The 25,919-nt window shown below is 36.4% G+C and overlaps 1 protein-coding gene across 11 annotated transcripts; it reads right to left on the bottom strand.

Moving 5' to 3' along the window:
- Positions 1-252: 252 nt before the first annotated feature.
- On the bottom strand, positions 253-8,499 carry LOC136224606 (uncharacterized). Of its 11 annotated transcripts, none has more exons than XM_066012990.1 (5): positions 8,313-8,499; positions 6,206-7,340; positions 2,277-2,439; positions 2,045-2,153; positions 253-839 (listed from the first exon to the last, which is right to left on the bottom strand). In XM_066012990.1, the coding sequence occupies exons 4-5, from the start codon at positions 2,125-2,127 to the stop codon at positions 296-298; spliced, it is 627 nt and encodes a 208-aa protein (XP_065869062.1). In that variant the 5' UTR covers positions 2,128-2,153; positions 2,277-2,439; positions 6,206-7,340; positions 8,313-8,499; the 3' UTR covers positions 253-295. The 11 variants fall into 11 exon arrangements, with proteins under 11 accessions (XP_065869062.1, XP_065869059.1, XP_065869067.1 ...); XM_066012987.1 differs by lacking the exon at positions 6,206-7,340 and adding an exon at positions 3,118-3,291; XM_066012995.1 differs by lacking the exon at positions 6,206-7,340 and adding an exon at positions 989-1,073 and having other exon boundaries at positions 2,045-2,156.
- Between the last annotated feature and the right edge of the window lie 17,420 nt (positions 8,500-25,919).

Genomic DNA, 25,919 nt, shown 5'->3' with positions numbered 1-25,919 from the left:
TAAGCCACAACACACTGAAATCTTTACTCCAGGAGTCCCTGCCCAATCTAGCCTTGTGGCTCGAAAAATATTAGAGCACATTGATACTCTTATAGATAAGCCTGTTGAGTTGCGGCCATGGAAGAAACAGAAGCAGCAGGAGTCTGGTAATAAGGTGAATGCAGTGGCAACAGCTTCAGATATAAAAGTTGCCACTGCATTAACACATGGCCATTACGCACAAAATTTGAATGCTCAACACAAGGGTGCAAATGAGGTTTGTATTTCCTATTTTATTATTTATGCATAACATCTTTTAGGATTTGTTTGTACTCAAGTTTTGATCCTCACTAATTATCCTACAGGATTCTGCTTCCCAACAGAAGATTCCTCCGCCTACAACTTCCACTGCAAAACCAATGTTACTTGATAATAGCTTGGTTTCTGCAGCTTCTTCTGAGCCACCCACAGCATCTTTCTCACTCACAGTCCCATCTTTCTCTTTCTCTTTAATGAGTAGTGAAGAAGAAGATGATGCATCAGGCATTGATATTGCCAGTTTCCCAGTTTCTGCAGCTTCTTCTGAGCCTGAGCCAGTGACAGTGACACCAACTTTCTCACTCACAGTCCCGTCTTTCTCTTTCTCTTCAACAAGCAGTGAAGACGAAGAAGATGATGCATCATCCTTGGGATTTACTTTCCCTATTTTTGTAGCTTCATCCGACTCTGAGCCACCGACACCAAAATTCTGTGTATGGAGAGAGAGAGGGATCATCAGTCCGGTCTGACAGTGAAGAAGATGATGCATCTTCCTCTTTGACGAGCAGTGAAGAACATGATCGTCGCAATGTTCATGTTCCCTGTAAAAAGAGAAGATTCAATTAGTTAGAGAAATTTAAACTTGTAAATATGTATAATTAATATATATTTTTTCTTATGCAACAAAAAAGCACAAGTCTTATAATCTAAAGAATATCCATTTTGACTTAAACAAACAGTAGTACATAACTGATAGATAAGCATAGGTTTAGTTGTCTCTTATAAGTCTGCTATCAATTGTCGTGATAGTTCGAAAATAGCAACCAGACTCATCCCTGCAAGTTAAAGTTTGGTCGAAGAAATCAACATAACAATTGAAAATTGAAGGAGAATTACAAAATAACGCAAAACTCATATCTGATCTATAATTTATTCAAAGTGAACATAAAACCCCAAACCAGCCAAACATCGGGGTGAAACGATGTTATTATGCAAAGCAAACTGAAGCATAATTAATGGTTAAAAATTAATAGCTGCATAGATAAGGGAAAATTAATTGTTACGGCATAATTGCTCGAATAAGAATCTAGAAAAACTTTAAGAACTAAAAATTGCAGCAAGTAAAAGGGGAAGAAGAAGTTGAAGAATTAACTTACAACAAATAGACAAAGAATCGTAAACACTTTATCATATACACAATCTTAAATATAATTATAATACTCTGTTTATATTTATCAAAAATCTTGAAAATTTTAGTTGAGACCAAACACAATGATTGTTACCATGACAGGATAAAACATAAAAGAAGTTAGTATTAGGATTAGCAGCTGCAAGTTAGTGAGTTGGATCTGAATAAGCAAAGCACCTTAGATTACGTTGTTAAAAATGGAATACTAGATTGTGTCTCATAAAAATCTCACAGTAACAACATCTAGGCATGAAATAAAGCACGAAATAATAGCAGAGTGAACTTATTTGAACGGAAATAACAACTCTAACCCTTGAACCCTTCAAAAAATTTCAGTTCTTTCACAGTGCAGGTTTAATAACCATGGAATTTTCTTCAAATATATTTAAGTAAAAGTTTCGAAATGAGGGGTAAAGGTTGGCGAATCCACCAACAAGGACAATTCCGAATTGACAATTTAGAGTAGGCATATTTTTTAGCGGTTCAGAACCATAACATATAAACACAGCATTGTTTCAGATATAGCTGGCTCAAAAGATTTTCTTTTTAATGTGAATTAAAAAATTTGGACCAATTACAAACTAGATAATGTAAGTCCATCACATTTAAAAAGCATACCTGAAGTCCCGGATCCTCCTACCATGAACCTCAAAAATTCCAAGTGCCCCATTTACTAGTGCAAATGCAAAGCTTTCTGCCATATCATCCTGAGATGCATCTGAACCTGCTGCTAATGCACATAAGAACTTTTGTTTTTAACATAATGTGAACAAATACTATGAAAGAGCAATCACTGATTCATCTCACACTTCAACATATAAGTTTTTTTTTCTTTTAAAGAAAAACTCACCAGGCTCTGATGAAACTGCAGGATTGGACGCTACATCTGGTGATATTGGCTGCTGATCTTTGGAGGATCATGATAATTGCCTAGAAAGACCAGGTGGAACTGGGCGTGGAACTGTTGGAAGAGTCCATTCCAATACCGTGAATGGAAGAGCTAATGATCTAAGCTACATTGAGATATAAAGCGTAGTAATTATCTAAAACAAAAGGCAAATAATTCAAATCACAAGAAAAATATAACTGAGAATTCAACCATACTGTTAGGCCCAAAAAAGAGTTGAGGTCACTTCTATTAATTTGGCAACACAAAAATATACATTGGTATGCCATCACATTCAATGAACAGCGACATCATATGTGAAAATAAATAGAATTGTTTTACAAAAAAATTCACGACACATCCCTAATTACAATCAGTAAATAAACAATGAACTAAATATTGAAGGCTACAGAAAATAGCCTAATGAAAGTGGATCCTACTTGTTTTACGAACATTTTATGAGAAAGGGACTCTTTATATTCATATTTGAGTATATATACATATATATACACAAAAAGAGCATACTTTCTTCAGCACAATTATCTAAATGTTAAGTTCAAAGCAAGTAATCAATAATAAGCAATGGGAAAATAATACAGCTTTCTAACAATTCTGAAACAGTCTACAAGCATTGACACTAGCAAACTCCATTGAAAGCAAGAGAGTGGATCCTTATTATTTCATCGACTAAAGTAACAGAACCATCTGCACAAAAACAAGGTGCACGTTTTCCATCCAATTTAATACAGCACATTGATGAATTCCTTCCTGAGATATATTAAAATCAACTACTAAAGATGCATACCTTTCATCAAATAAATTCTGCACTGCTGTATAAGGGCGGCCCGGTGCATTACGCGTCCCCGCTAAGCGAGGGTTCCGGAGAGGGGTCCCACCACAAGGGTGTATTGGGGGCAAGCCGTCCCTTACCCCGTGACCTTCGGTCACACGACGACAACGTTTTACCGTTGCGCCAAGGCTGGATGAGAACAAAAAATTATTGAAGAATGATTCAAAGTCTTAGTTGATTTCAGTTATCTGTAATGTTGTAGTGGGTCTGTTGGTCTTAGTGGTTAAAGTAGTGGGTCTGTTTTTTATGTATTTTTTAATTAATCAGTTTTCATATGTTAGTCGAGTCTTTCAGTGGGTGGTTTAAATTCAGTCAGTTACGTTTTGTAAGCCTATATGTTTTTCTGCAGTTTCTCAATTGATATAGAACTGATTCAGTTTCTTGGTCTCTATTTTCTTTTATCTCTGTTATTTTCCCAACAAATTTGGTATCAGAGCCGAGGTTCGAGTTGAGTGTAAACAAGTGAGTTGAGTTGAGTGAAACATAGAGAGAAATACAGATGGGCAGCAATGGCAATGCAATGAGTGGATCACAACCACTCATTCCCATCTTCAAAGGAGAAGGTTATGAATTCTGGAGTATTCGTATGAAAACTCTACTCAGATCTCAAGATCTTTGGGACTTTGTAGAACACGGGTACACAGAATCTGACGATGAAAACAAGCAGCGAGAGACCAAGAAGAAAGATTCCAAGGCGTTGGTAATCATTCAACAGGCAGTTCATGACAGTGTCTTCTCACGAATTGCATCAGCAACAACATCGAAGCAAGCTTGGTCCATTTTGCAGAAGGAATTTCAAGGAGATTCAAAAGTTCTTGTGGTGAAATTGCAATCACTTAGGCGTGATTTTGAAACCTTGATGATGAAGAATGGAGAATCAATTGCTGATTTTCTGTCAAAAACAATGGAAATAATCAGCCAAATGCGATCCTATGGAGAGAAAATTACTGACCAGACCATCATTGAGAAAGTACTTCGAAGCTTGACTCAAAAATTTGATCATGTTGTAGCAGCCATAGAAGAATCTAAGGATTTGTCGATCTTTTCTTTTGATGAACTGATGGGGTCTTTGCAAGCACATGAGTCAAGAATCAATCGATCACTTGAAAAGAATGAAGAGAAGTCATTTCAAGTGAAGGATGCAGCCACCAGAGTTGCAGAAAGTGACAATTCAACAAGTAGGGGCCGTGGAAGAGGTGGATTCCGTGGTCGCGGTCGTGGTCGTATTAATGGAAGAGGCAGGGGTCGGACAGTTTGCGGAGCAAAGAAATAACAAGAGTAGTGTTCAATGCTATCACTGTAGGAAGTATGGTCATAAGAAAGCTGATTGTTGGTACAAAGACCAGCAAGTGAATTATGTTGCAGAGACTGAAGAGGAAAATAACAAGCTTTTTATGACACATTATGTTTCGAACAATAAGCCAAGCAAAGTGTGGTTCGTGGATAGCGGTTGTTCAAAGGGATGAAATCCTTGTTCAAAGAGCTTGATGAGACGCAGAAGTTGAAGGTGCAGCTTTGCAATGCGAAGGAAATGCAAGTTGAAGGAAAAGGTACAGTAGGCATGGAAACTACTCATGGTAATGTAAAACTCTTGCATAATGTTCAATATGTACCTGATCTGGAGTATAATTTGTTGAGTGTTGGGCAATTAATGGTTACTGGATATTCCATCTTATTTGAGAATGACGCATGTGTAATCAAGGACAAACACTCAGGTCATACGTTGATTAATATCAATATGACTCAAAATAAAATGTTTGCATTGGAAGTCTCAAGCATGGAGAACTTTGTTTTTGCTGCCACTGAAAAGAGTGACTCAAAGCTATGGCATTTGCGATACGGGCATCTCAACATGAAAGGACTGAAGTTGCTAAGTGAAAGAGGTATGGTTTCTGGACTACCAAAAATTGATTCCATTGAATTATGTGAAGGATGCATTTATGGGAAACAAACTAGAAAGTCATTTCCGATTGGAAAGGCTTGGAGAGCCTCAAGATGCCTTGAATTAATACATGCTGATTTATGTGGGCCTATGCAAACTAAATCTTTTGGTGGAAGTCGTTATTTCTTGCTGTTTATAGATGATTACAGTCGAATGAGTTGGGTTTACTTTTTGGAAAGGAAGTCAGAAACTTTTGAAAGCTTCCAAAAATTCAAGGCCCTGACAGAAAACCAAAGTGGATGCCGTATCAAAGTTCTTCGCACAGACAGAGGAGGAGAGTTCATGTCCGGAGAATTTAATCTTTTTTGTGAAGAGAAGGGTATTCATAGGGAGTTAACAGCTCCTTACACTCCAGAGCAAAACGGAGTTGCTGAGCGGAAAAACAGAACCGTTGTGGAGATGGCAAGAAGCATGTTACAGGCAAAAGGATTGTCAAACCAATTTTGGGCGGAAGCTGTTGCAACATCAGTTTATTTGCTGAATCTCTCACCAACAAGGGCTGTTATGAATAAAACTCCATATGAGGCATGGTGCGGTAGGAGACCATCTGTGAGCCATCTACGCATTTTTGGGTGTGTTGCTTATGCTTTGGTAAATTCTCAATCTCGTCAAAAGCTTGATGAAAAATCTGAAAAATGCATTTTTATTGGCTATTGTACTCAATCCAAAGCATACAGATTGTATAATCCTCTTAGTGGCAAGTTTTTAATCAGAAGAGATGTTATATTTGATGAGAAGATAAGTTGGGATTGCAATGAAGAGGAAGTGCAACAACAAATCCCTATGCCAGTTGGAGTTTCTCAAGATGAAGGGCAAGAACCAACACCTACAAGTGCATCCATTGGTTCCTCCATGGAATCAGCAAGCTCTCCACAAAGAGGAAATTGCAGAAATTCTCCAAATGTAGATGAGAACATTTCAGATGAGCCAATTTCAGCCCAGAAAGCCAAATCCTAAATATACTAACGACATTTATTCATCTTGTCAATTTGCTCTTGTTGCTTCAGATCCTCAACAGTATGTAGAAAGAATGGCAGATTGCAATGGTGGAAGAAATGAAGGCTATCGAAAGGAATGGAACATGGGAGATGGTAGACTTACCAGAAGATAAAAATGCAATTGGATTGAAGTGGGTGTTCAAAACCAAGTTTGCTGCAGATGGGAGCATACAAAAGCACAAAGCTCGTCTTGTGGCGAAAGGATATGCACAAGAATATGGTGTTGATTTTGAAGAAACCTTTTCTCCAGTAGCTCGGTTTGAAACTGTGAGGCTTGTTTTAGCAATAACTGCACAAATGCAATGGTCTGTGTATCAATTCGATGTCAAGTCAGCGTTCCTAAATGGAGATTTGCAGGAAGAGGTTTATGTCACTCAACCAGAAGGTTTCATAAAGGAAGGAGAAGAAAAGAAGGTGTACAAGCTTAAAAAGGCTTTATATGGACTGAAGCAGGCTCCGCGAGCTTGGTATGCAAAGATTGATGGGTATTTTCAGAAAAAGGGATACATGAGAAGTGAGAATGAACCCACCTTGTATGTGAAAAAGGGAGGTAACAATGATTTTATCATTGTTTGTCTTTATGTTGATGATATCATTTACACTAGTTCCTCTGATTCTCTTGTGGACGAGTTTAAATCTCAAATGAAGAATGAATTTGAGATGTCAGACATGGGTTTATTACACTATTTCCTTGGTCTTGAAGTTCATCAAGCTGAAGATGGAATTTTCATTGCACAAAGGAAATATGCTAGGGACATCCTCAACAAATTTGGCTTGTTTAATTGCAAACCAGCAGCTACGCCAATGAATTTTAATGAGAAGCTACAACTTGCAGATGGAGAAGAAATGGCAGATGCTTGCAGGTTTAGAAGCCTTGTTGGAGGCTTAATTTATTTAACTCACACCAGACCCGACATTGCATTTCCAGTTGGTTTTATTTCCAGGTTTATACAGCAGCCTTCCAAGATTCATTTTGGAGCAGCAAAGCGGGTCTTGCGATATATTGCTGGAACTATGGAGCACGGAATTTGGTACTCTAAAAGTTCTAGTTTCAAGTTGTGCGGGTTTACGGACAGCGATTGGGCAACATCATTGGATGATAGAAGAAGCATTTCAGCAAATGTTTTCACTCTAGGATCAGGAGTGATCACATGGAGCTCAAAGAAGCAAGCTACGGTAGCACTGTCATCTTCAGAAGCTGAGTATGTAGCAGCAACTTCAGCAGCTTGTCAAGCCATCTGGTTAAGAAGAATGTTAGCTGAACTTCAACAAGAGCAAGAGGGAGCAACAGTGATATTTTGTGATAATCAAGCAACAATTGCCATGACAAAGAATCCAGCATTCCATAGCCGAACTAAACATATTGATATACGTCTTCATTTTATTCGTGATTTAGTTGCAAAGAAAGAGATAACGCTGCAGTATTGTAGCACTCATGAGAACTTGGCTGACGTACTGACAAAGTCCTTATCACAGGAAAAATTCTGCTATTTGAGATCTTTGCTTGGAGTATGCAACTTTGAATCAAGAGGGGATATTGAAGAATGATTCAAAGTCTTAGTTGATTTCAGTTATCTGTAATGTTGTAGTGGGTCTGTTGGTCTTAGTGATTAAAGTAGTGGGTCTGTTTTTTATGTATTTTTTAATTAATCAGTTTTCATATGTTAGTGGAGTCTTTTAGTGGGTGGTTTAAATTCAGTCAGTTACGTTTTGTAAGCCTATATATATAGGCATGTTTTTCTGCAGTTTCTCCATTGATATAGAACTGATTCAGTTTCTTGGTCTCTATTTTCTTTTATCTCTGTTATTTTCCCAACAAAAATTGGAACAAAAAATCTGAAGTATAAATTTAAAATTTGCATCCTGATGCTGAGTTCAAAATATACTTGATAATGACTCGATGAGTCTTACCTTGACCCGTTTGAGTAGGAATTCAATTTCCATGGTTCTAATTTCCCAGAAGCATTTGAAACAAATTATTGACTGTTGAGAATTACTACAGAAAAAAGTGAAGACACTAAGTAAGTTCCTAATTGGTTTCTACCTCTTCCCCAAAAAGAAGACCAACGGTAGAAAGGATGGAGTGTCTAAAACCATTATACAAAGAGTCGAAGAAGGAGAAAACCCTTGGCAACATCAACTTCACTGAATATGCGAAAGAAAGAATCATATGTGTCTCAACAAACAGCCAAGGAAAGCGAAGTAAATACCTGAAATTGAATGAGCAGATGAAGCTTCTACTGTTAGAAGTCGACTGCGTTGGCTTAGGATTTTCGATTTCGAGCTACACACAATGCAGCTCCATTTGAATTCGAAGGTGAAACTGAGAGGAAATGAGAATAAGAGAAGAGAAAGCAAATTGGAGAGACTGAGCTGAGGAGAGAATCGCAGGAGAGAACGTCTTTGGTGCTGATATTTGTGTTCATTTGCTTAAATGTTTTGATATCGGGAAAATTACAAATCTAGGTCAAATGGGATGTCCATTTACATTTTAAGACCCATTATCAACCAACTAATATATATAGACTTATTCATTTCGAAATACCCACAATACCCTTCATATATATATATAAGAAACTAACTCAGCTCCCACTCTCTCTTCTACGCAATCAGTCCCCTCTCTCTCTCTCTTGTAATCAGATCCTTCTTTATTGTAACACATCAATCCAAGCCCAAGCATTCTCATGTAAGTATGATGTTAGTTTCGTATGTTTAAATCGATTCTAGCTTGATGATGTTGTTTTTGAGTTTAGAAATTTGTAAAATCTGCACATGAAGTGATGCGCGCAGAAGAACGCGTAATTCACATATTATGATTTCGTTTCGCGAAATTGTGATATGCGAAGGTGATGGAAGGTTGTGTATACGTTTGTGCTTCGCATACCGTGTGTCCCAATACTTGGTTCGCATACTTCGCATATATTTCTATTTTGTGAAGTATGCGAAGTATGCGAACTCATTATGAGAAGTGTATGTAATTTCGTTATGTTATTACATTCTGTTAGGTCATTCATTTTTTTTTTGTTTATTATTGATAGAAGAATGTCAGCCCAGTTTGTATTGTGTGTGATCATGTGGAATGGACGGTGGAAAACAGTTGGTAAGGCCATGACATATGTGGGGGGTGAGAAGAAATTGCTGAAGATGTCACCGGGAATGAGCTTTGAAATGCTGCAAGAGATAGTATACACTACTGCTCATGTTGATCCAATATCATTTGATCTGCGTATGACTATGCAGTTAACTTATGGTCCAAACAAACTACCTGGGGCAGTAGTTCCGATTGTTGATTCAAGTGATGTTGAGTGTTTTTTAGATTATTGTCGGATGAAAACTGAGGATGTTACCCCACTATATGTTAATTTTGAGTCACGAACAATCCAACCGCGAGTCATGAAGGTAGAGAATGCTATTCATTCAAGCTGTGATGCAAATGCCACAGTTGAATTGGAAACAACCCCTGAAGTAGACAACACAACTGTTGAACGTCGAGCTCGTAGGCCAGGAAAAGAACCAATCACTGAGTGCAATATTGCATCCCACAATCCTGGGTTAGATGATATTAGCTCGAATCCGGTTTATCGTCCGGAGGAGCAGATGTACGACGATGACATTTGGGGTCATGATGACACAGAAGAAACGGTAAATGATGGACAACCTACCCCTCCGAGACAATCGAATTGCGAAGCTGTTCCCCAAAGCAGGGTATTGTCAGAGAATGTAGAAACATTAAGGAAGAGGAGTGATCCATTTCGATGGCTACCTAAGATCCATGATGCACCTAAGTTTACTATTGAAGATAGTTCATCGAAAGGGGTCGATGGTTTAAAGGTACACGACATGTTCTCCAACAAACGAGAATTGCAGGATGCACTAGGTAAATACGCAGTGAATAACAGGTTCGAATGGAAAGTGTACAAGTCTAACAAGTCCATGTTTGAGGTCAGATGTAGACATTCGGATGTTTGTAAATGGCGTGCTAGAGGAATTGCGATATCCAATTCAAGTATGTTTAGGCTCCGAAGAATGGATACAATGGAGAACCACACATGTTCTAGAGATCAAATGTTACCACATCACAGGCAAGCGGGGAAACGAGTGGCTGGCATACTACTTTCAGATAAGTTTGAAATCGAGGGTAGAGTGTTTAGACCAAAGGACATTGTGAAAGATTTTGAGACCAACTATAAAATAAACTTGTCATATATGCAGGCTTGGAGAGCTAGGAATTGGGCGATAGAAGATGTGATGGGTTCACCGGAAGAGTCATACATGTTGTTACCGGACTACTGTGAGACGTTGAAAGCATGCAACCCAGGTACGGTAACACATATTCAAACTGACGATGCTGATCATTTTCAGTACTTCTTTATGGCGTTTGGTCCTTCACTTAGAGCTTTTAAAGAACACATTCGCCCTGTCATTTGCGTTGATGGAGCCTTCCTAAAAGGTAAGTATCCAGGACAATTGTACATTGCAGTTGGGAAAGACGGTAATAACCAGATTTATCCTATCGCTTTTGGGGTTGGACCAAACGAGAGCAATGAGGCTTGGACTTGGTTTATGACCAAGCTCAAAGAATGTATTGGGGACATGGAGAATTTTGCCGTCATATCTGATAGGCACAAAGGAATTGACTATGCTGTGAATTTGGTGTTTCCAAATGCAATACATGGATGTTGTTGTCACCATTTGAAAATGAACCTGCAGGCCAAATTCAGGTCAGTTAGAAAGATAGGTGATGTGTACTGGGGAGCTGCTAAAGCTTACAGGGTTTCGGATTTCAACGAAGCATTCGCTCGACTACGTGAGCTACATGGCCCAGCAGCAGTATATCTAGAGCAAGCTGGTATCCAGAGATGGTCGCGTGCATATTTTCATATCGGTCGTTATAACATAATGACAACAAATATTGCTGAATCATGGAACGCGGTAATGGTTGAAGGAAGACGATTGCCTATCACAATGTTGGTAGAGTACATTAGAACTACTGTCCAACGATGGTTCTACGAAAGACAAGTAGCGGCTGGTAAATATTTTATACGTTGTCATATCTAGTAATTTAGATGATACATAAATACATTACCTTCATGTTTCCATTTACAGGAGCACGAGAACATCATCTGTCGAAGTTCGGTGAACGGAAGATGAAGAAACATGTTACGAAATCTATACCATGTACATTCTATGGAATAAACCAACACACATTTCAGATTGGGGACCGAGGGAAAGGGGGTATTGTTGACTTAAATGCAGGTACTTGCACGTGTAGGCAATGGCAACTTTCTCAATTTCCTTGTAAACATGTATGTAAAGTTGCATGCGTGAATCGACTAAGTAACGCATACCAATGGGTTGATAGATACTACACAAACAACGCAGTTAGATCAGCATACGCAGAGTGTATCTACCCCGTCGGACCGCAGGTGGAGTGGACAAATTGTGACCCTCCAAGGAAAGTGTACCCCCTCTAAGAGGTTCTGCTCCAGTTGGACGACCAAGAAGTCAGAACAGAAGACCGTCACAAGGTGAAAACCCATTGCCAAGGATATGTAGCCGATGTGGGAATAGCGGGCATAATAGGTTGAATTGTGACCGACCGTTGCCCTTTACAAGTCAAACCCCAAGTACAATAGCAAGTTCACGAAGTTCTAGGACTTCAAACAATTGATGCGGTTTGAATTTGTAAGCGCATGTATCCTTATGCCTTGTTAGATTAAATTATTGTAATGAATTTGTACGATGAAGCTTTGTTATGTTTTGTAAGATTATGTTTACTAATTCTGTAGATATGACATGGGCTAGTGGGTTATGTTTACTAATTTTGTATTCGTATTCAAATTAATGTACCACTTCGCGAATCCATGTATAACTTCGCGAAATCAGAGATATGCGAGTTCGCGAATACATGTTCATGTTCGCGAATTCAATGATATGCGAGCAGGGATCCTGGAGTACACGTGCATACTCGCGAATATACGTGTTCGCGGAGCAGGAAGTATTTTCACGAAGCGTATATACTTCGCATATACATTGTCACATGCGCGAATATGCGTGTTCGCGGAGCAGGAGGTATTTTCGCGAAACGTATATACTTCGCATATACATTGTCACATGCGCGAATATGAATAATGCGAGCTAATTGCCACACAAATATATGAACAACTTTGCAACAAAAAGGCACAATATATAACAAAATATACAAGATGTACAAAATATGTTCCACGTACCAATGGTACAACTCAAAATTTATACAGTTTGCCCTGGAAAATTTCAAGGACCATACGTAATCTAAGGAAATCTCCGTCATATGGGTCTACTTCATACACCTCCTGACCAGCTGTTAAAAGTTGAGAAAAAATGCACACCATCATCCCACAATCGTTCGATGATGTTCTCTGTTGTGGAGTGTCCGGTTGTCTTGATTTTCACCATTCCACCCTATGGTTTTGCCAATAGCATATGTAAGCACGGTCATGGGCCTCTCCAGTACTTGGGCAAGCTTCTCCTCACTGTCATTAGAAAGACAACTATCATATATGTACATGTGCATATTCGTTGTATTTAGCACTCCTAATATCCAGTGGTTTCCTTTGATGTTGAATGGCATGAATATTCGCTTCAAACCCTTCCATGATCTCATAAACATGTCATTTCTACCATTGATCGTATTACACACGTGTCCCATATCCGTATTATGTGTCAGCTGTATATATCCGGTGAATTGGCTATCACATGTAGTCCAGTCCGCATCTAAACCATTCTCGAACGATTGGCGTCGCAACAGATACAGGAATGCATCAATGTGCTAATTAAAAAATAAATATATACATAAGTCAAACACATGCTTCACAAACATATGCATCAGAAACAAACAAAACATAATATTTAAAAGCAATACCTCCCCGTCCCAATATTTTCCCGGTGTCTCAGCTTGTATGAACCATGGGATTTGCGGTTGTAGTGGTTTTGTCCCTTTAACGAGCCTTGACGACTTTTTGTTGCAATAATTCCTCCATACCTCATACGTCTTCAAATCGTCCTGATCAATCCGGACTGACCATGACGTAGGTAAAGAAGGTGCTCTAGGACCAGCGGGACTCTGTGATACGACAATATCCATGCACTGTTTTACCTTCTTAGTTCCCTTATTATTGGCTACCTTCTTAGTTACCTTCATAGCCACCTTCTTACACCTTTTTCCTTTCTTCCCCTCGGTGTAAGGTGTTGTCACGTGATGTGATCGCTTCCTTTCTCGCACCGGCCGTAACGGCTGAGGGTTATGCAGATCATCTATCACGGCTTGTGTGCTATCGGTTAAAGTGATAATTGCTTCCTGTCAAAACATAACGACCGAACACACTGTAAGGAACATATTCAAAGACAAATAATAAACTACATGTTTATAAACTATCGTATACCTTTTCAGGGAGCATCTCTTGTGGCTCCATGTCATCGCGGATTTCAATCACCATTCCACACTGCTCTTCCTTCCTCTCTCTCCCTCTTCTTTCTTATCCTCTCCACAATGCTCTTCCTTCTTATCTCCCTCTTTCTTCTTATCTACTCCATTATGATCTTCTTTCCCATCCCGGTCTTCATTCTTCTTTTGTTCTTCAATATGTTCTGCACCATGCTCTTCTACAATGTTCTCCTCCCCCACATCCCCACCTATTTCCCCCACGAAGTCAAAATTCGTATACATGTCACATCCAATACGATCTCCCATCCGATCTTCCTTACTCGCAGCCCTTAGCTCCGCCATCAGCTCCTCCTTCAACTCCACCCTCAACTCGTCCTTCAACTCTGCCCTCAACTCCTCCTTCAACTCCTCCTTCAACTCCACCTTCAACTCTGCCCTCAACTCCTTCTTCAACTCCACCCTCTCCCGCCTATTAGACTCACTGAACTCCGATCTCATCTTCCGCACCAATTCATCCGCCAATGAATCTTTAAGTTCCACTTTCAACATTTCAAATCTCTCCCGCATCCTTGCCTTCCTTTCTTCTTCCTCATTTGCATGTACATTCACGTCATTCTTCTTCTTACACCTCTTCTCGTTTCTAATTATGTCCTCCTCATCCATATCATCATACCCTTCCTCATTTGCATGTACATCCACGTCATTCTTCTTCTTACACCTCTTCTCGTTTCTAATTCTGTCCTCCTCATCCATATCATCATACTCTTCCTCCTCATTTTCCACATCCTCTTCGTCCTGATTACCTACAACATTCTCTTCCTCACTCTCTACCTCACGCTCTTCCTCATTTTTCTCCTCCTCTTCACTTAGCTCAGACCCCTTATAAGGTTCGAATAACGCATCAAGGTCAAGGTCTACGGCTTTCCCATCTAAATAATCCTTCATTGGCGCATACCAATCGCACTTTGCCTCGTCTTCCTCGATAGCAAGTTCAGATGATTGCACATCAGCTGACTGAACACATGAAAAATCAAACCCAACTCCATAAGCACACGTTACTTACATCCACAGCACACATTTATTCTGTACACAAGACATATGTACTTACCTTAAATATTTCTTCAGCTTCTAAGAAACTTATATTTTTTGCACTTATCCACCGACATATACGAGGGTACACGGTCTTTGGCCTCCTCAAATAGTATTTAGGGGGTGCACGCAGTACCTCCAGTATCCAAGCCTACCAAGTATTAAATACAAATCATTACAGTTCAAATCTAACATCAATTAAATCGCATGAATATAGGAAACATACTTGGAACGCCTGTGCTAATCCATGAAGCTGATATGGGACGGACTTCTTCTTTCCCACTTGCTTGTTGTTCGGGTCAAATGCCTTCTTCCTTCCTGGGATAGCCCGTCCCATCGTCTTGTACAGCACATCCCAAGCAGGCACAGCCCATGGAAACGAGTTAAATACAGTTGGGAAATCAGTTAGGTTGATGATGTTGTCATCAACCTTTTTCAATGGATCAGTTGTCAGTAGGAACCTATGTATAACGAACAACATAGCCATTGCCACTGCATCCTCATTATTTTTTTCCGCCCAATTAGTCTCTAAGAAGGTATCGAATATATCTTTGTGATTTATGCTCCCTCTACCTCTGAAGTAGAGATTCCTCAATCTGTTTTCCCTTTTATAGTTGCTCATCCGTTTAATAATTGGTAACGGATCACCTAGTCTCAATCCGGTTATGAGTGCAAATTCACGCTTACCGAATTTCACTTCAACACCATTGATGTTGAACCACATTTCTCCGGCGTTACTAGACCTGGCAATTATCGTGTTCGAGTCGTGTTCGTGTCGTGTCATTTCGGGTTCGTGTCAAAAAGAGTAAACCCAAACCCAACCCAAAAACTTTCGTGTCAAAGTCGTGTTAATCTGTTCGGGTTAGTGTCGGTTTCGTGTCGTGTTTTCGGGTTACATGTAATTTTGTTATGCATGTATATTAATAATAACTCTTAAAAATATAAGAAGATATGTTACTGTTTTTAAACATTTTATATCATTTTTAGATTAATATATTAACACTAATTATCGAAAAGTTCGATAATATCATGTTAGAGGGTCATGTAATGTGTTTATAACAATTTAGGAAATTCAAATCAATATTTGTAATTATTAATTATAATTTTATTATTTTTATTAATAAAGTGACATAAAAAATACGAGAGAATATAACAATAATTTTCAATATCCGTGTCATTTCGTGTCGTTTTCGGGTTCACATATCAACACTAACCCAACCCAAAAATTTGCGTGTCAGTTTCGTGTCAACCCAAAAATGACACATTACCTATTAAGCTCAACACTAACACTAAAAATTCGTGTCGTGTTCGTGTCGTGTAATCGGGTCGTGTGTCATTTTTCCACCTCTAGGCGTTACCCTCTTTCGGATTGATCTCCATTGTAAGAACACTATGGCATAGAGGAGATGACAACGAATACACTTCGAAGTCCACCAAATGTCCGAAACATGTTTTCCTGAACATGGCCAACTGCACTATGGATAACCTTGCTTTCACTTTCTTCATTACCTCAACATTAGAACGAACTGTGATAGTAGCTCTCGTATCATATGCGTAGGGGTACCTAAAAGTGTCTTCGATACTCTTCTTATGTGTCCTTGATGTCCTCTTCCTCTTTTTGGAATGATCACCTTTCAAAATCATAAAATAGATCAAATTCATCGAGTGAATACATGTTTGCGAACTGCCTATAATATTCGCGAACTGTCAACAATATTCGCGAATACATGTTTGCGAACTGCCTATAATATTCGCGAACTGTCAACAATATTCGCGAATTCGCGAATATTTGGCCTCGACTGTCAATACTATTCGCGAATTCGCGCATATGCGGGACAACAACAGATGTCTCGACGATGCCTCGACTGTTCCGTGGATATGAATTTTCTTCGCATATCGCCATGTTCGCGAAGTAAATTCATATTCGCGAATTGGTCGATTTTGTATCATTTATTCGCCACAACTGATTTAACCATTTCTAAGTATCATTCTTACAAAACGAGGCTATGAACCAACGAAAAAACACAATAAATTTGAAAAACCTACTTCTAAATCGCAGGATAAGTAAAACACCTCAGTATACAAATAGAAGCTTTAAAACCTAATCAAAAAACACAAAATAAGATACCTTTTTGCCGGTTCTTGCCATTGGAATCGGTTGGAAGTCGCTGGAAGTAGAAATGTAGAGATTGGTGGTGTTGAAGACGTTCGTCGTTCGAGTGTGGGTGTTGGACGTTCGAGTTTTCGCGAATGATAGGGGGTGAAAGTCGCTGGAAGTTCTTATATATATATGAAGGGCATTTCGGGAAAGTATTCAGGGTATGGTCTATATATGTTAGTTGATTGATAATGGGTCTTAAAATGTAAATGGACCTCCCATTTGACCTAGATTTGTAATTTTCCCTTTGATATAGTGATTATTGCCTCATCAGATATCTATATTTGGATTCAATGAATAAGTATATTTATGCTTCACAATCTATTTCAATTATAGTGTATTTATTCATCATTGATTCTTTTCGGGCCTTTTTTTTTGGATAATTTGATTCTTCTCTAAGAAACCTGTTTCTTAAGATTCATAATAATGATCTGTTCGTTGCTGAATTTTTGTTTTAGTTCATAAATTCCATTCTTTTTCATTTATGATTTTGTTATTGTTAATTTGTGTTTCGTTTGTTTTCAAAATTAAAGCATCAATTATATTGACAACATTATAACTCATTGGGTTATGTTTGTCTCTAGGTAACCCACTGGCGAATGTAGGATTACTCAATTGGGGTCGATTTTACATGTGTGTTCGGAAAAAAAAATTGCTAAATCGAACTTGTTTAATTTTTTTTGTGTATATATTATGCGTGTTATAATTTGAATGGTCAATAACCAATTTTAAGTATTAATGTACAATTTCTCAAAATTAAGCTAGATTTCGTTTAGTAGTCCTAACATGTAAAAAAATTGGATTTAGGGAGGCTTGAATATGTAAAAAAAAATTAAAAATTTGATTTCAAATGGCTTACCAGACCGAAAAAAATTAATAATTTGGATATAAGGAGGCCTAAGAGACCAAAAAAATTAGAAATTTGGATTTAGAGAGACTATGCCTTAAAAAAATTAGAAATTTGGATTTAGAGAGACCAATATGCCTAAAAAAATTAGAAATTTGGATTTATGGATTACCCATTAGGTCCAAAGTATTGAAATTTTGAATTTTGGACAAGTCTAAACGTAATGGGATATATTTAATTTTTTTATTAGTTCAATGCTGGTTTCTAAAAAAAATATAACATTTTTACATTTTTTTTATCTTTAGTTTTATTTTTAAAATTTTAAAATTTAATTTAGAAATTAAGTTGTTTGAGTCTCAAAAATAAGAAAATAATTTTTTTAATAGAAAAGACATAATAAGGTTCAAAAAAAAATAGAAAAGACATAATAAAAATGAGTTCAAAAGTGTTATGAAAATAAATTAATTAATTAATAATGGTAACATAGTTTTATAATTATTGAAAAATAAAATTTAAATAAATAAACACTTTCTAAAATAAATTGAGGTTGATGGGAATTGAACCTATGACCTTTTTAAAAAAAAAGCAAGTGCTTTTAACCATTTTTGTCTACCTTTAAACAATAAAATATTACTACATAGAGTCTATATAGACTAATATTAGTAGAACTGAAACTACTCGAGATTATGGTGGTTCCGGCGGCCGGATCCGCCCCTGTCTAGGTACATATCTGATTTTCTAGATTTTATACTTCATGTGTTTGAATGAGATACCTTCCTATCTAAAGAATTGCATATTCATAGGAACATGTTTATTTTTAAATTAAGGGCTTGAAACTCAGTTTCTTTGACGTGCTACATTGTAGCTTATGGAGTTTTATTGTCATGGATGATTAATATTGAGTATAACTCTTTATTAATTTGATAATTAAATGGTCGTAAATTTATTTATTTCCTATTTTGATCTTATTTATTGGTAGGATTAGTATATATTTACTGAGTTACACGGTCTCTTCCATTTGTATTTTATTTGTGCAATAGAATAGTAGGTTAAGTATTATATATTCGTTTGGTTGATAAAAAAAAAACCATTTATTTCTCTCATAGATTTAATCAGGGGTGGAGCTAGAGGGGTCGCAGACTCCGACCCGTCAAAACACCTCTAAAAGGGATGGATCCGGCAGCTCCGTCCCAAAGCTGCCATGGCTGGGTGCCCATGCAGTCATGGCAGTTCTTTGAAGAAGAAAGAAGATGGAGGCGATTGAACTCATCTCTGTTTTTTTCTGAATGCGCTAAGTTAAAACTATGTAGTTTTATTCCAAAAATGTAAAGCAATAAAGACAAATTGTTTCCATCGTCTATACACAAATTTTATTATTATTTTTACTAATAACCGTTAACTCTTTACAGCTATTCTTTTATTTATATATATAATATTCTATATTTCTTTTTTTTTTTTTTTGAAATTTCTATATTTCATTAATAGCCAACAATTCTATACCAAAGTTTTTTTTATATTAGATGCTACGTCAATATTTAATATCACGTTATATCTTTTACAACTTATAGTTTATAAATCAAAGTGAATAATTTATTTTTAAAATTTTATGTTTTATCTCCAGAGTACATGGTTTACAAATTAAGAGTTTATTTTTTAAGTTTTATATTTTAGAATCTAAAATTTATAAATTAGGATCAAAAGATTTTTTTTATTTTAAGGTCTGTTGTTTATAAATTAGGGCCTATGTTTTATATTTTATGGTCGGGTCTATAAATTATGTCTCTATCTTTTTTTAATTTCTATTATTATAAGGACTCTCTATTCATTTAATATTTAACCTCCAGCACACCAAGATGATATTATTTTATCATGTTGAAGGGCAAAAACTTTTTGCCTTGTTCCTAACGTTTTGGACTTTAGAAAATTACCCTCAATTTCTACTGAGATGGATCTACCACTCATCACATACTAAATTCAGCCCCTCGGAATATAGATTTCTAGCTCCGCCACTGCAAACACATAGGATCACTGGGAATACGATTTGTACAGGATTACGGATTTGGTAATTGTAGAGCCCAAGTAAATGATTGTTGTAGGAAACATGTAATAGTGGTAAAAACCCAGCACAATATATAAAAGGTTGATCGCACGTGAGAAGCACAAAGTGGAGGTGAGAAACAGCTAATAAACCCAGTGAATGATTTAGGAAGGACCACCTTAAAAAGGGTTGCATGTGCCAATCATAGCTTTTTAATTTTGGAATTGGACAGTCAATTGAGTTTAGATAAACCCAAAACAAAACATCACTTTCTTTGATTTCACTCTTCCATCAATTTCATAGAAATGAAAAGTGTCATTTTAAGCATTCTTTTTTCCTTGATGTTACTCATTTTAGGAGTTTACTCATAATCACACTTGCATTTTTTTAATTAAACTACCAAATTCACCTTTTTAAATTGGGATGTTCAACTAATTTTTTCTTGTAACTTGTAAGGTTGATAATGATAATATTAAATTCATCAATCAATCAATCTTAGGATATATAGCACCAAAATCAATAATATTAAACTCACCTTAAAATATCAGTTCTAATCCCTCATCTCAGTTGATTTTCTTACCTAATATTAACTATAAAAAATACCTCTAATATAGTATTGGAGAATGTTATTTTAAAACGCATTCATATAAATTAAAAGCTATTTTACTAATTGGTAACTTGTGTAAATTTCTAGATAACAAAAATCTCAAGCTGCTTTACTATTCGGGCCAATTTCTGCAGAATAGAGTAGGTGTCGGCTACCCGATGTCAGTATGGGCGGATGTAGGGGAGGGTCAAAGGGGACATTTGCCCCCCCCCACCCAAATAATAATAAAAAAAATTAGTCCAAAACAATGTCGTTTTGGTTTCCCTCAAAACGACGTTGTTTTGCCCTGTGGGTTTTTAATATAAAAAAATGGTTAAGGTGCAAAAATACCCCTAACGTTTTGAATCAGAAGCAATTTTACCCCTAACGTCTAAAATTGTGTAATTTTATCCCTAATGTTGGAAGCCAATAGCAATTTTACTCATAATGTTGATAAATTGGGTCAATTTGAGAAATAATTCATCAAACTGTCTTCTCGGTCATGAATCTTATCATCTACACTTCACACATGCATTTTTTATCAGTAACAAATCGCAAACATATGTTGGGATGTGAAAAAAATATTAAAAATATACTGTTTTTTTGTACGAATTAGACAAAAAAATTCAAAAAAAATCACCGAATTTATAAATATTAATCTCCAATTTTATTACTAAATTACAAAAAATATTATATCCTTTTTTTAGAACAAATTGATATGCAATTGGTGCAAAATAAAGAAAAAAATGACTGTCTTTTATAATAGTGTCTGAAATTGATCCAATTTATCAATGTTATGAGTAAAATTGCTCTTGGCTACAAACATTAGGGATAAAATTGCACCATTTTAGATGTTAGGGGTAAAATTGCTCCTGACCCAAAACGTTAGGGGTATTTTTGTACCTTAACCTTAAAAAGAAGCAGTATAGGTAGAGGCAGCAGATCGTTTTCAAGCTATGACAGATCGTAGATGTCAATTGCCACCTCGTAATCGTCGATCTACTTAGCATTAGAAGTTTTTTTTTATTTTAAGACATTTTGTATCGAATAGCAATTATGTACTAAAGTATATATTTTTTCAATTAATGTTATTTTATCTAAAAAAATTCCATAGAGTTTTATCTCCTCTCCCCCTCAAATCCTGAATCCGTGACTGGACGTCAGTACTCTTTTACTTAAATTAGTTTCTCTTTGAGATAAAGAGAAGAGAAAAGAAAAGTAAGGATGTCAATATTTTTATATTTATAGGTTGTTATGTTATTAAGGTTTTAAGATGGGATGTGTTTTTGGATTGAATTTATTTAACCATTTGAAGGCTATATATAAGCCTAAAAGAGGGACAAAAAAAAATTATGAATGGGGCAGAGGAAAAAAAATATAGAGAAAGAGAAAAAAAATCTCTTAGTAGATTACTCAGAGCAAAAGAGAGTAACATTGCAAAGCGTTTTGAAAAACCATTTAATTGGTCAAAAAAATTATTGGATTAGGTTTAAGGTCCATAAATACTCTTGTAATGTATTAAGGATTATAATGAAATTGTACAGCTGTAATTATGTAATAGGAGTGATGATATATTAGTCTTTTTATGTTATTTGTTACCATTTGCTTAACAGCTATTTAAGGAGAGAGTTGGGCTTATTTAGGGATTAAGGAAAATAATTCAGTTTGAGAACAAACTCTGCAATTCAATATTCTTCAATATAAGATCATCTTCTTCATTTTCATTCATCTGATATGGTATCAGATTTCTTCGCTTCCGCATTCATCTTCAATCTTTGATTTTCCTCTGTTATTCAACGTTTTTGTGTTGAATTTATCTTTCTTTTGTTCTGTTATTTGGACAAAAAATCCCTTTCTGAACTCATCGCTATTGATTTGTTCATTCAATTGAAACCCTAATTTTTCAATCTTGCTCTCACAATGTCAATTCCTAATGATCGCAATGTTAATCGTGAAATTCCTCTTCAAGATCATCCCACAGGTCCGCACGGTACTCAATCCAACAATCTTCCTCATGTAGATCCGTCGCTCAATCCATCTAGTCACTATTATCTTCATCTTAGTGAGAATACAGGTCTTTCTCTTGTTTCTAAGGTTCTTGATGGTACGAATTATCATCCTTGGCATCGCGAGATGGATTGCGCCTTGCGTGCTAAAAACAAAATTGTTTTTGTTAACGGCACTGTTAAATCGCCTGTTGTTGGTAGTAATTTGCGTGCGACTTGGGATCGATGTAATACTATGGTGTTTACTTGGTTGACTCGATCTGTTTCTCCTATTATTGCTCAGAGTCTTACCTGGTTTGAGAATGCTTATGATGCTTGGGATAATTTGAAGGCAAGATTTTCTCAAGGTGATGCACTCAAGATTTCTGAACTTCAAGATGAATTTTATACTTTTAATCAAGATTCTTATTCTGTAAATGAGTATTTCACTCGTCAAATGATTGTTTGGGAAGAACTAGTTAGCTATCGCCCCTTACAGATCTGTTCTTGTGAACCTAATTGTGTTTGTGCTCTATTACTCAAACAAGCTAAGAAGTATCAAGATGAGGACTATGTTATCAGGTTTTTAAGAGGTCTTAATCCTGAATATAGTGCTATTAGGTCTCAAATTCTACTTATTAGGCCATTTCCTAAGATAAATGAAGTTTTTTCTATGGTTATTCAACAAGAAAGACAACTTTCTGGCCTTTAATTGCCTGCTTTGGAATCCTCTATCAACTATGCTAAAGGTTCTAAGCCTGATTCTAAGAAGAAGTGCAGTCATTGTGATAAGTCTGGTCACACTGTTGATCAATGTTACAGAAAGCATGGATTTCCTCAGAATTTCAAGTTTACAATGAAAGGTTCTCAAGGCAGTTCTGGTAGTCATTCTCAGGCTAATCTTGCTGAAGGCACAGAGACACAGTCTTTCTCAGAAGTTTCTATTCCTGCATCTACACAACCAGCATAGAGTCTTGCTAATCTTCAACTTACTCAAGGACAAGTGGATGCATTGATGCAAATGCTAAAGAATACTCAATCTGCTCCTCATCATGTTAGCAATCTTGTTACTACTCATGAACCAGGTATTAATGCTATCCTTGCTAACTGTGATTCAATTAATAATGTTGCTTAGATACTTGACTCTGGTGCAACTGATCATATTACCAATTCTATTGATTTGTTTGTTAATCTTCAACCTGTGAATAACATTAGAGTGCGTTTACCAAATAATGTTAGTGTTCCTGTTACTCATATAGGAGATGTCCAGGTTTCTGATAAATTTTTATTGCATAATGTGTTTTATATGCCTACATTTCATTTAAATATTATTTTTGTTAGTCAATTAGTACAAGACACAACCCTTCAATGCATTCTTATGTCTGGCTCTTATCAGATATACAAGATCAATCATCTGGAGATGACTGGTTCAGCTGATATCATGATTGCAGAGGCTGCCATTCATAAAAGTCTCTATTATCTGTATTCAGCCAAACCAGACACCTCTCAATCCTCTGTTCATGCATTGAATAAGACTTTACCTAGTACTAATAATGCAGTTGTTCATTCTATTTCACAAAATAGTTTGTTTGATCCTGCTCAATTGTGGCACTATAGATTAGGCCATTTACCTTTCAATAAGATAGATATCATTAGGCAAAGTACTTCTTCTGTTCCTAGTTGTAATGATAAAACTTTTACATGTACTATTTGTCCATTGTCTAAGATGAAATGCTTACCCTTTCCCGATAGTACAGCTAGGACAGATTCTGCTTTTTCTTTAATTCATGTTGATGTATGGGGACCCTTTGCTACTTCTTCTAATAATGGATATAAGTTTTTCCTTACTGTAATTGATGATCATACTAGATTTACTTGGATTTTCTTGTTAAAAAATAAAGCTCAGGCTCATGCTTGTATTCAAGGATTCTATAAACATGTTTTAGTTCAATTTAATGTAGCTATTAAAAGCATTCGTACTGATAATGCACTTGAACTAAAACTGGAATCTTTTTGTTTAGAAAAAGGTATTATTCATCAATTTAGTTGTCCTTATACACCTCAACAGAATAGTATTGTTGAAAGAAAGCATCAACATCTTTTAGCTGTTGCTAGGTCTCTTAGATTTCAAGCATCTTTTTTTTTTTTTTTGAAAAATTTGCGCAATGCGCTTACATTAAAGAAGAAAGAAAAATCCCCACCAGACCCGGATGTGATTCGAACCCATGACCTCCCAAGGCATAGGTAAGCTCTTAGATTTCAAGCATCTTTACCTCTTTCTTTTTGGGCAGATTATATACTTCATGTTGATTTTCTTATTAACATTATGCCCACCCTTTTATTGCATAATGATACTCCTTATTTTAGGTTATTTAAAACCGAACCTGATTATTCTAATTTAAGAATTTTTGGTTCTTTGGTTTACATTTCTAATTTGAAACACAAAGGTAAATTTGATGCTAGAGCTAGACCTTGTCTGTTTATGGGCTACAAATGTCAAAGGTTTCAAAGTTTTTGATCTTCACTCTCACACATACACTATTTCTAGAGATGTAAAGTTTTTTGAACACATATTTCCATATACTACTATTGAGTCTAGTTTTGTCACTGAACCAACACTTTTTCCAACTCTTAGTGATAATTTCACTCAAGATTTGGAACTTACCAATACTGATCTAGAACAATTGTCTTTTTCTAATATACACAGTCACACACCATCTAGTACTTCTGTTAATCCAACCTTGCAGGAACAACAGACTTTACCTATTCATTCTGTGCCATCTCCTGACCATTCCAATACAACAATTCCTGCTCCAACAATTGTTCACTCACATACATTAGACCCTATAGTTCAGCCTTCATCCCAGGATCCTACAGCTGTTGTTCAACCTATTGTTCCTATTCCTCCATTCAGAAAATCTTCAAGACCTAAACAGGCTCCTGCTTATCTTCAAGATTTTATCTGTAATCAGGTGATATCCAATGATTCTTCTGTTTCACATTCTTTATCTAATGTGGTGTCTTATGACAAAGTTTCTAGTTATTACAAACATTATATTTGTAATCTCAATATAATTCATGAGCCAAATAATTATAAAGAGGCTTCTAAACATGATTGCTGGAAACAAGCCATGCAATCAGAGTTAGATGCTCTCCATAAAACTCAAACATGGACACTTACTAAATTTCCTCCATGTAAGAAAAAGGTAGGTTGTCTTTGGGTTTTTAAGGTCAAACTTAAAAGTGATGGCCCACTTGAAAGATATAAAGCCCGCTTAGTAGCCAAAGTCTATACACAAGTGGAAGGTTTAGATTATGTTGATACTTTTTCTCCTGTTGTCAAGCTAACCACTGTTAGACTTGTTTTAGCTATAGCAGCCACTCAAAACTGGAAATTGTATCAATGTGATGTAAATAATTCATTTTTACATGTTTTCTTATATGAAGAAGTTTACATGGAGCCTCCTCCAGGCCTTGTACTTCATGAACCAGGCCTTGTTTGCAAGCTTGAAAAATCTCTCTATGGATTAAAACAAGCTAGCAGACAATGGTTTGCTAGATTATCTTCCTTTTTAATTCAACATGGTTATAAACAGTCTCCTGCTGATCAATCTTTGTTTACTAAAACTTCCAATGGCAAAAGTACCATCTTGTTGATATATGTAGATGACATTATTCTTACAGGTACTAA

The sequence above is a fragment of the Euphorbia lathyris genome, chromosome 3 (assembly GCF_963576675.1).
Source record: "Euphorbia lathyris chromosome 3, ddEupLath1.1, whole genome shotgun sequence".
Lineage (NCBI taxonomy): Eukaryota > Viridiplantae > Streptophyta > Magnoliopsida > Malpighiales > Euphorbiaceae > Euphorbia > Euphorbia lathyris.
This window is presented reverse-complemented; position numbering and strand designations above follow the sequence as displayed.